Source organism: Octopus bimaculoides, chromosome 2, assembly GCF_001194135.2.
Source record: "Octopus bimaculoides isolate UCB-OBI-ISO-001 chromosome 2, ASM119413v2, whole genome shotgun sequence".
Lineage (NCBI taxonomy): Eukaryota > Metazoa > Mollusca > Cephalopoda > Octopoda > Octopodidae > Octopus > Octopus bimaculoides.
The window spans coordinates 71610954-71623684 of record NC_068982.1 but is presented as its reverse complement, the minus strand read 5'-3'; the positions used below and the strand labels follow the sequence as shown (position 1 = coordinate 71623684).

The 12731-nt window shown below is 37.8% G+C and overlaps 1 protein-coding gene across 1 annotated transcript in view; it reads right to left on the bottom strand.

The window, feature by feature from the left end:
- Positions 1-12731, bottom strand: part of LOC106867786 (axin-1) — an 83590-nt gene that overhangs the window by 20760 nt on the left and 50099 nt on the right. The window contains exons 4-6 of the mRNA XM_052965851.1: positions 11111-11222; positions 9161-9307; positions 7824-8503 (exon numbers count right to left, since the gene is read on the bottom strand). Coding sequence (XP_052821811.1) covers positions 7824-8503; positions 9161-9307; positions 11111-11222 — 939 coding nt within the window. The remainder of the gene's footprint in view (positions 1-7823; positions 8504-9160; positions 9308-11110; positions 11223-12731) is intronic.

Sequence of the window (12731 nt, the reverse complement as noted above, 5' to 3'; positions counted from 1 at the left end):
TCTACCAAATCCACTCACAAGGTTTTGGTCGGCCCGAGGCTATAGTAGAAGACACTCGCTCAAGATGCCACGCAGTGGCACTGAACCCAGAACCATGTGGTTGGTAAGCAAGCTACTTACCACACAGCCACTCCTGCGCCTATATATATATATATATTTATTTATTACACACAGCATCACTTATTTACACATTACACATGGCAATTCGAGGCCATCTCACCGCAACAACAAAAATCCTTATGCAATTAATGGAGATGGAACAAAAAATGCAGGTTTGGTGAAAACCAAGGGCTACGTAACGTGCAGTATGGCAAAATATTTTAACGATAAATTTGGTGGTGACGGCGGAAGTGGCGGTGATTGCCTGCTCCTTTCCTTCCCATCTCCCCCGCCCCCACACAAATATAAAACGCAATTACAGCGTTGTAGCCAGTCATTTTATAGTTTACTTACTGAAATAGAAGTAGAAGCCGCACTTAGAAAGTATAATAGCAGAAAGCCGAAGCTGTTTAATAATAAAGGTCACATTTAAGACTATCATTTAAAACAGTTTCATTCCATTTTAAAATATTGTTAGTTATACATACACACATATATAAACACACATTTCGATACTACACCTACACCTACACATACACACAGTTTCATTATATATAGAGTTAATGTTTCACATTAGATAGTATGACGAATAAAGAAACGACGGAAGAAAGAACAAGTGAATAAATTAAGTCAAACAAAAGAAAAAAAAAACAAGTTAACCAAATAAAAAAATACTAATACAGAACGAAGTAAAGAAAAAAAGATGAAGTAGTAAATTTACAAGATCAAAGCCACATTCCTTAAATAACCATGGTTGTTATTCCTTTTTCACTGTTTTAGATGTAATTTATCATAAAAAGAAAAAAGCAAAGAAGTGTTTTCTGCTTACACAAAGGACATTTTTTTATATATATTCATTTCTTTCTTACTTATTGGTGAGGATTATCAAATAAGACGGTAAGGGCTTGTAATCAAACCCATTCTACTCAAAAGGGAAAGGAAAAAAAAAAAAAAGAAAACATGAGAGATAGATGAGAAAGGAAGAGAGAGAGAGAGAGAGAGAGAGAGGACAAATGAGGGAGGCAATGGGTCTCTTGAGAGAGAGAGGAAATGATGAGAAACCGGAGTAGCCTACAAAGAGAAAAGTGCCACTGATTCTTTGCAAGATAAGAAATAAACAAAATGGTAAAAAAGATGAAATAAAAGAGGAGGAAGGGAATCAGAAGACACTGCTTGCATTAAAACCAAGCCACATTTTCAAAACGTTCTGTGGAGAGAAGAAAAACATGAAAGAAACAAGCGAAACTTTTTCTCTACCATTTCCACCCATTTTGGGGAGGGAGAGAAAGAGAGAGGTCTTATTTACTATTTTATTAAATACTCGCACCACTGTTAATTATTATTATTATTGTCGAGCTGGCAGAATTCTTACGCGCTGGACGAAATGCTTATCGGCATTTCGCCCTTCGCTACGTTCCGAGTTCAAATTCCGCCGAGGTCGAATTCGCCTTTCATTCTTTCAGGGTCAATGAAATAAGCACCAGATGAACACTGGGGTCAATGTAATGGACTCACCCCTCCCCCAAAATTGCTATCCTTGTGGAAAAATTTGAAGCCCATTATTATTATTTATTATTATTATTATTGTTTTTTAGATTATTACAGCGACGAGCTTGGGCAGAATCGTTAGAGCGCCGCAACAGAAGAAATGCATTGTGGATATTATTTCTCCCGGTTCTTTACGTTCCGAGTTCAAAATACGACCAAAGCCAACTAAGTCTTTCATCCATTCGTGGTCGAGAAAATCAAAGTACCAGTCAAGTACTGGGTCGATCTAATCGACAGTCCATTCCTCCCCATGTAATTGCTGTTCTTGTGACAAATTTGAAATGAAAGTGACGAGCTGACAGAATTGTTGGGGCGTCGAACAAAATATGCCATGTTGGATTTTTTTTTCTAGTTCTTTTACATTCTGAGTTCAAATGCCGCCGAGGTCGACTTTGCCATTCATGTCTTCAGGGTCGGAGTTGATAAAACAAGTACCAGTTCAGAACTGGGGTCGAGGTAATCGACTTACCCCTCCCCCTGAAAAAAAAACTACCGGCCTTGTGCTAAAACTATTATTATTATAGTGGCGAACTGGCAGAATCGTTTGAACGCCGGACAAAATGCTTAGCGGTATTTCGTCCGTCTTTTCGTTCTGAACTCAAATTGCACCGAGGTCGACTTTGCCATTCCTGTCTTCAGGGTCGATGAAATAAGTGTCAGTTCAGCACTGGGGGTCAATGGAGACAACTATCCCCCTCCCCAAAATTTCAGTATTATTATTTATTGTCTTAACTGTGTTTAGAAGCCAAATTTAAAAAAGATTACAGAGAGGGAGGAGAAGGAAAAAACCCCTAGAAAATGGTAAAAGTAACCTCTTTCACACACACACACACACACACACACACACACACACACACACACACACAACGGCGCGCGCGCACGAGAGCGTATGTGTGTGTGTTTCGTAATTGGCAAACTATAACCACCAGTGTTTCTATCATAGGCACAAGGCCAGAAAGTTTATCGTTGAAATCCACCTCAGTACTTGACGGGCGTACAGTCAGTCAGTCACAACAACTTGGGGAAGATGAAAGACAAATCTGAATTCGGTGGAATTTAAACGTGGGTGGATAAAAGCTAAACACACTGCGAGGCATTCAGTCTTTAAACTCGCCGCCAGTACAACAATTATATAATAATAATAACAACAATAATAATAATACTTGATTTCATTTGTCACCAGGGCGAAGGAAGAGGGTGGGAAATAGAAAGGCGGACAAAATGTGGGGGTTGTCATATAATGAAATGATAAAATAAATAACAAAAAGAAAAATAAAGGAAATACACAAAAAGAATCCTTTCAACAAAAGGCACAAGGCCTGAAATTTTTGGGGAGGGGACTTGTCGATTACATTGACCCCCGCCTCCCAGTGCTCAACCGGTACTTATTTCACCAACCCCGAAAGGGTGAAGGGCTAAGTCGACCTCGGCGGCATTTGAACTCAGAACGTAAAGTCGGATGAAATGCTGATAAGCAGTAGTAGTAGTTTCGAGGGACATGACAAGAACAGACAGCAAGTTATGTGGAGTGGAAGGTGGGGGGGGGGTCTACATAAAAATTGAAGGGGGTGGAGAAGAGAAAAGACGGTGAGAGTATACGTAGTATACAAAATATGTAAACACATGGACGATGCAGTCCCGCGAATACAGGAAAACCTCCAATTAGAGCCAATCAAAGAACCCCACAGATCCAGGGTTACCTTGACCACCAAAGGTACGAGTCTTTGCCTAACTGTTGTTCTCCAATCTACAGGCGCAAGATCAGCAGTTTCGAGGAGGAGGGGAAGTCAATAACAGCGACCCCAGTGCTAAACTAGAACGTATTTTATCGATCCCGATAAAAGAGAAAGCAAAGTAGACATCGGCGTTATTTGAACTCCGGACGTTAAAGAGCCGAAAGGAACGCTGATAAGCATTTTTGTCCGACGCTCTAACGATTCTGCCAAATAATAATAATATAAACATAGACTATTTGATTTATTTTCCACAAGGGCGACAGACGAAAAAGAAGTAAAGATAAAAAGTGTACATGTCTATACAGAAATCAGATTATAGAAAAAAAATGCATATAAAGCACGTGACATAAACAGACCAAATAGAGGTCACCGCCAGAGAGGATGGCTTCCATGTAGATTTTATGAAGTTCCTTATTGGATCTAAGATCACCCTGACCCCACAACATGTCCTCCGTCTCCACCCTATGAGAGGAACATACAGGTTCCGTTAATGCGGGACATGTTTGCTACTGTATGTAACCCATTGTTTAGAAAATTAACTGGAGGAGAGAGCATCCACCATTGCCTCTCCACTTTCACTTTCCTTTCCGAGTAGAACTTTCACGGTCCAACCGAGGAACCCAACCATCCAAGATCTCCCTAAACACTGGGGGCAAATGCCCTTTACAGTTTTACTCTCCGATTCAACAGGATTTGCTGAGAGATTGTAATAATAATAATGCTTCAGTACTTGTCTGGGGACTTTATCGACGTCGAAAAGATGAAAGACGAAGTTAATTTCGGTGGTATTTGAACTCAGAACAGCCGGAGTAAATAGCGCAAAGTATTTAGTCCGACGCTGTAACAATTCACCCAACAATAAATAAGGAACACAAGCAAAACGAGCAGCACAGTATTCTACAACTTTACACAACACAAGCGAGCCAATAAGGGAATCTCTATGTGGTAGCTCGAATTGCAAGAAATAACAGTCAAATCTACAGATCACAACCTTAAAATAGGACACATAAGATAACATAATTCTAGATGGGCTTCGACTAGGATAGTCATGGATGGAAGTACTTTTGATAATAGGTTTATTTGATCACACCAATCTAGGGGTTTTATATAAGAACTTTTATGCAGTCCAAAAATAGATTTAAAAAAAAATCTTTTAGGAGGGAAGGCAAGTATCCTTGACCTTCCGAATGCTTGCACCAGCATACACACAAGATGCCAGACGGTGGTGGTTGCGATAATGTTAAACTGGGCTTCAGATTTAAGATGACTAACCATGAAGGACATGGTAGGATTTGAACGCAGAATGCAGAAAGCCGGCACAAATGCCACAAGTGTCTGACGTTTTTAGTGTCTATTAGCTACATGAGCTATACTGCTCTAAGTAAGACACTTTTGATTTAATAACGATCGTGGGGAGAGAGAGAGAGAGAATCCTAATTATACAAATACATATTAGGCACAGGTGCAGCAGTGTGGTTAAGAAGCTTGCTTCCCAACCATGTGGTTTCAGTTTCAGTCCCACTGCACGACATTTTGGGCAAATATCTTCTACTGTAGACCTGAACGACTTTGTGAGTAGATTTGGTAGATGACAACTGAAAGAAGCCGGGAAGCCTATCGTATATGCGTTTGTGTACTTCATGTTTTCTAAGAAACCCGTATCTGGCCACAGAGGAGGGAATATCGCCTTGCTTTGGAAATAAGTGAGGGTTAACAACAAGTGGAGCATCCGGTTGTAGTAAATCTGCCCAAACAGATTCAGTCTGACTCATGCAGGCATGGAAAAGTGGGTGTTAAAAACGACAATGACAACGACAATGTAATATTAATTTACTGTTTGGCCTGAAGACATAACACACATTCTTTGTCAGCGGCAGGCAGTTTCGAATTTGAATGCAGGAAAGGATAGACATTTTTTTTGTTTGTTGCCACCCCCAAATCCATGAGTGCCAAATTAGTCATCCCATAAAACCAGCCCTATACAAACCATCTCCAAATACTAGTAGAAAAATTCAACATTGAATTTAATGTAACAAACACTTAACTAAACGACCCCCTAATTACACAAAATGAAAACAAACAATGATAGCTTTGAATTTTAGCACAACACCAGCAATTTTAAGTGAGTATATAAGTTGATTGCATCAACCCCAGTGTTCAACTATTACTTATTTTATTGATTCCGAAAGGATGGAAGGCAATCGACCGTGGCAAAATTTGAACACAGAACATAAAGAATTGGAAAAAATGCTTAGTATCATTTTGTCTGACATGCTAACGATTCTGCCAGCTCACCACCTTATAGAAAACAAGCAATAATAAATATTGCACAAATCTCACAAAAAAAAAACAAACACACTGGCTAGAAGTACTATAGTAAACAAAATGAAACTGAAAATACAATGTGTGTGTGTGTGTGTGTGTACATACATACCACTTAGGTACAAGGTCATATTCTTAAGGTGGAGAAGAAGGCAGGAGTACTTGACTAGTCCCTTATTTAAACTGACCTCAAGGGGTAATTTAAGCTCATAATATAAAGCCTTGAGAGTGGATTTGGTAAACGGAAAGTAAAAGAAGCCCAGTGTATGTATGTATATATATGCGTGTGTGTTGTGCATCTGTCTTGGTGTGAGTTTGTACCCCACCGCAACTTGACAACCGGAGCGGGTGTGTTTACGTCCCTGTAACTTTGTTAGGCAAAAGAGTACAATAGAGTAAGTACAAGCCTTAGCCAAAAAAGTAAGTACTAGGGTTGATTCATTTGACTAAAAATTAAAAAAAAAAATATCCAGAACTACCAATTATGCTAGTCATTATCCTAATAACAATTGTTTCCAGCACAGAGACATGAGGCCTGAAATTTTGTTTATCAAGGATTTAGTCAATTCCATTGACCCCAGTGCCCAACTGGCACTGGTACTTTATCTTACTGACCCCTGAAAGGATGGAATGCAAAGTTGACCTTGGAAAAGATTGATGCCCGAATGTAAAAAGAGTTTCAACAAATACTGCAAGGCATTTCCACCCAATCAAATACCCTAGTAATTTTGTCAAATACATCACCAATAACAACAATGGAAATAACCCAATTTATTCAGGGCTATTTTCACCCAATTTCTTTATTCTGAGTAGAAGAAATTAAACTCAGACTTTGCACGGGCCTTAAGTTGATCAAATTTTGACAGCACTTTCATTGTAATACAGATGGCTCTCTTCGTTTTAGTTAACGAAGCCTAACCTTAGTTAAATCAAATTTGGATATCTATTATATAATGCCTCAATTCATTATATTTAACGAAGCATAACTTGGATAAATGAAAGCATACTGCTGTTGATATTCAATGGAGATTTGAGATTTAGTCCACAAAGGATTTTAAAATCAGCAGGATTTTCAGAAATTTGATTAGGGATATAAAACATCAAACATTATTATCGTGGTAAGTTATCAGCAAATGGAGCCCACAAATGTTTCAGCACCCAGCTGGAACCACTTTGACTAACAAACCCACTTGAGGGGGGGAAGTACATCTCTCGAGAATTCTCTGCCTAGCATTGTTAATAAATCTGAGATCTTCCTATATTTAATTAGGGAAATTATCAACGTCATTATCATTATATTTATCGTCATGGCTGCCATGCTGGAGACAGTGATTGCATGTCTACAATATAAAACTTTTTATAGCTCTTTAGGGGTGGAAAATTAATTTTGTGTTCATATGCTAAAAGCCATTATGCTGTACTTTTGAAGGCAGCAAAACTGGCAGAATCATTAAATCATTGGATAAAATGCTTTGTGATATTTGTTTGGGATTTTTACATTTGGAGTTCAAATCCTACCAAGGACAATTTTGCCTTTCATTTTTTTTTTTTTGAGTCAATAAAATGAAATACAAGTACCGGAGTTGATGGTCTCAGCTAAATACTTATTCCTTCAAAGTTGCTGGACTTGTACTTAAATCAGAAACCCTGAAACTACTTTTGATAATGCATTTAAACTAGTCTTCAAAATATCTTTTATGAAAAACAGCCCCACTGTATCTTAGACAGAAAAGAAATTTCAGTCAAAAATTGTCAAGAAGAAACAACTTCCATTGGGTCCTGCAAGAGAAAGATGCTTAGGTCAATTATGAGCTCTAAGACTCATAAAGGCAGTGCTTAACCTGGATTGCATGACATATAATAGGTTACAACACTTGACCCTGGACAGGACAATAGTCCATAGCAGGGTCAACTTCCCAGCTATTGTTGAAACTTATTTATAGCTGAGTGGACTGGAACACTGTCAAATGAAGTGTTTTACTCAAGAACGACGCACTGCCCAGTCTGGGAATCGACACCACAATCTTACAATCACGAGTGCAACACCCTAACCACAAGGTTACATGATTTCACAATAGAGAGATGAGAAATACTGAATTACTAAAGTACTGTACTTACTTCTCAGTGGTTGGTGCCGAAAGGTTTGGTACTGATGGTAACGTATCCTTTTCATAAATGGTACTAATCCCACTATCGATATTACTGCTAGCATCTGAATGTTTGCGAACACTGGACTTTCGCACATGACTCCGGCCACGTTCCGAATCCTTGTGTGCAAGATGATAGTCTGGGTGATTTCGAGTTACAGCCTCGCCCATGTAGCACAACATACTGTGCTTCTGTGCTTCGTGTTCAATTTGTTGCCGGCTCTTTCCTTCCCGTGAACTGTGGTGGTGGTGGTGGTGGTGATGATAAATGGTGGTCTCCTGTGAATGATGACCGCCAATTGACTTTTCTTCACCCACACCACTGTCATATGACCACATTGAATTTAAGTCCTTGTCTTTCTTCTTGTAGAGAGCGTGCACCTTGGAAGCAAGTGCTGGCACTGGAACGGAAGGCATACCAGGCACCATGGCTTTGCGGTGTGCACGTTCAGGAGATTTGGGTTTCGGAGAATGACCGCCCGGAGAGCGAAATGGCGTCTGCTGGGCAGAACTCTCCCATATCCGCGAGCAGTGCTCCTCTAAGATACTATCCGCTAGCTCATCATCAATGGGCACAATTGGAATAAGTGGGGGTAGCTTTGATGAAGCTGTGACATTAGCAAGGTTTTTACTCTCTTCAATATCATTGCTCTGAAATAGAAAACAAATAGGATGATTATGTAAAATCACAGTTGGTTTCAAAAAAAAAAAAAAAAAAAAAAATCGGAAGATTATATAGATTGATAAAACATATTGCGAAAACTAAGAGTTCTATATTTTACACAAAAGTCTAAATAAAGTATTGGAGAGAAATAGAGGTCTTTAGTTTCAATGTTGACAAAGCAAGACATCCAACCACATAAGCCATGCCAAAAATGAGACACTGGAGGAAGACCTGGCCCTCCATCCTGGTAAATCACGTCAAGCCATCATGGAAGGTAGATGTAAAATGACCATCATGATAAGATCATGTATGCTCAAAGAATCGGGCAAACTTTGAAAGGTTAAAAGTTATTTGTCTCACCACCATGAAAGATGAAAATAAAAGTTGTAATATTCACTATTGATAAAACTGATTAGAGAAAAAGTGGCTGGCGTGGGGGAAAGAGGGAGGGAAATAACACAGCTTTGCAATCAGAATGGTGTTAAGAAATCAAAGCACACCAAGATCCATCGGATTCTGTGTAGTGATGATCTAAATATAATAAACAGATATTGATCAAACATGTATCAATGAGACGAGAGGCAATATAGACGTGGCGAAGGAAGGAAGGAAGGTGAAAGAGAAAGACAGTAATGTAAACCTACCTCACTGATGCAACGAATACTCTCCCTCAACTTCTCATCTCTTTCTTGTTCCAAGTGAACCTTTTCTAATCTCTCGATTAACATGGATGCAAACTTTTCAGTGTCAACTTCTGCAATGTTACGGTCTTTTGGTGCTCGGTCAGTTCTCTGTAAACATAGGAATTAAAAAACAATTATGGTCAAGACTACAAAGAAACAAGACATCCAACAGTAAACACTTCGTTCATAAGAGATTATTATTATTATCATAATAACGATAACTATGGAGTAGTCATTAGATCATCAGGTAGAATGCCTTACAGTATACATTCTGGCTTTCTGCACTTGGGTTCAAATGGTGCTGAGGCCAATTTTGCCTTTCATCGTTTCAGGGTTGATAAATTAAGTACCAGTGAAACACTAGGGTTGACGTTATCAACTAGTCGCCTCCTCCAAAATTTCAAGCCTTGTGTCTTTAGTAGAAAGGATTATTATTATTATTATTATTGAAGGTGGTGAGCTGGCACAATCGTTAGCATGCCGGATGAAATGCTTAGCTATATTTTGCCTGACACTACATTCCAAATTCACATTCTGCTGAGGTCGACTTTACTTTTCATCTTTTTGAGGTCGACAAAATAAGTACTAGTTGAACACAGGGGTCAATGTAATTGACTCATTTCCTCTCCCAAAATTGCTGCCCTTGCGACAAAATTTGAAGCCATTATTATGGCAAGCTGGGCTAACGATTCTGCCAGCTTGCAACCTTTGAGCATACCTTCCATGCTGGTGAAATGCTTAGTGGTATTTTGCCTGCCACTACTATGTTCTAAGTTCAAATTCTGTTGAGGTCGACTTTGCCTTTCAACCTTTTGGGGTCAATAAGTACCAGTGAAACATTGGGGGTCAATGTAATCAAGTAACCACTTCCACCAAAATTTCAGGCCTTGTGCCTTTAGTAGAAAGGATTATTATTATGGTGGTAGTGTAGACAGCCAAGATAACTGCAGAACATTATAGATGCATTTTTCGTACTTTAGTACTTTCTGTAAAGTGGTTGGCATTAGGAAGCGCATCCAGCCATAGAAAGCATGTCAAAACTGAGACACTCTAGTAAGATGTGGTCCTATGCACCACTGGATCCTATTGTATTGTCCAATCCATGCTAGCCTGGAAAGTGAACATGAAATTAGAATAATGAAGCTGATGATCACTGTTTTGATTTTACATAACATAAGACAATTTTGTTGGCTTCCAAGACTGAACAAAGTCAGCAAGTATTAAACACAATAAACCAATGCAGATATAAAGCAGAAACAACCACCGCCAAGAGAATTCCACAAGCTACAGTAGTTGGTTAATAACACCCGAACACGTGTTCAGATTCCTTCTAGTGTTTGGAGAACTGAAACTTTAAAAAATTGTTTTGGACTAATTTCAGTTTCGTAATTGGTATAAGAAATTTTCCAGTATAAAAGTTTAAATATTTCAGACCAAAATTTACAGGCAAAAAAAAAAAAAAGTCGACTTGCACCGAGACAACTTCGGAGGACCAAAAATTTTATGTGAAATTCAGCAGGATTTGGAAAAGATATTGACAAATATTTGAAATGTTTACATTATATATGATGGTAACTTGTATGCTGGAAAATGCAGTATAATCCTTGTGAGGGAGGGGGGGTTCCATCTTGGAAATCATACCTGTAGAACTATACAACAATTTTTTAAAAAGTTTGTAACAACATAAAAATAAAATAAAATAAAAAAAGCATTAAAGGACAAACAAAACATCTTGTTTTGTTGCTTAGCGGCAATAATTGTAAACTCCCATTGGAATTACCTAAACTCTGATCCAGGAGACAATAGTACCAAAAATATAAGAGTTGACTTAAAGGATTTAGCAATAAGTGTGTGTATGATTGGGTGGAGTGAGCAGTAGTTGTCTGTCCACAATAATTAGGTTTTACTTACAGGGATGAACTGTTGGTGAATAGGTGCGTCCTTACTCTCACGATTCTGTTCCGCTCGCTTCCGTACTGTTCTTCTCTTTTGATATGATTTTGTATGGATTGGAATGCCATCACTGTAAGAGAGAGAGAGAGAAAGAACATATACAGTTAGAGAATGAAACAAACGGGGAGAGGAGAGGGAGAAATGAGAAAGAGGAACACAGGAAGAGGAAGACAAACATACACAAAGAGGAGATTGAGAAGAGGTGATAATAAAAATAACCAGGAAAGATATAGAGGTAGATATAGGTGTGTGTGTGAGTATGGAAAACAGGATGCTAAAACAAAATGAATATATATATATATGAGATGCTTTATATATTTATCATACATATATAATGCATTATATAAGTATAATATATATATATATATAACGCATTATACATGCATATAATATATATTACATAATATGTATAATCCATTCTATCTTTCAGAAGAAGAATGAATACTCGAAACGTAAGACATTTCCTTCACCCCCACCCCTATTTCCCGAGTGTCAAAGCAATACTGCTTATTTTTTTACTTCATCTTTGTATTGTATTCTTTGCATTATATATATATATATATATATATATATATATATATATATGTAATGTCTATAACATTGGTGCCATGAAAAATGCACCCAGTACATGGTTACAAAGTGGTTGGTAATATTAAAGGGCTATCCAGCCAAAGCACCAATCTATGGGAGTAGTGATTCCCAATAATAAACGAATCAGAGTGTAGAGAGCAGATGTAAAAAGAATGATGATATATATGCATTATATATATATCAATATACATATATATGTAATATCACTTGCTTAGCTGCCACTCAAGGGCAAGGATGACCTGCTAGGTTGTGCCACACATTCACTATTTGGTTTAGGTGCCTATTTAGTAGCAAGCACCTTCTCGGCCTGGCTCTCCAACTCTTGACCTAAGAGAACATCAAGGATGTGATGATAGCTGAAGGAAGAGAAAGCAGTGCTTTCAGCTGCATAGACTGATGCAATGTCAAATAAACCAATTGGTCCAGTAATCACGAATTCCGAGGACTATGATTGTGGCCCTAAAGTATCTGGTACACAGAGATTTATTATATTATTTATATACGTCTATTTTTATATATAAAGCATATCTGGTATATATATATTATACGTGATATTCATATACATTTGTTTATCTTTATTATATCTATTTTGTGTATGTATATTAACACACATCAATTTTATATTATCTATATAGTATAAATATATTTTTATAAATACCTGTGCAAATAGGTGTATATATATATATATATATATATATATATATATATATATATATACACACGTGTATACATATGTAACATTTACATACACTAATATATACGGAAAATTTACAAATATATTTATGTAATATACACACAAACCATGCCTATATGCATATACCTAGACAGACATATACGCTCTCTCACATTCACACACAAATACTTTCTCTCTCTCTCTCTCTCTCACACACACATATATAAACAAATTATTTCCAGCTGCAACCTGAATGCACTTCCTAATATTGGTACTTTATTACCTTACAGTCTGCCACTAGCCATATCTTGTAAT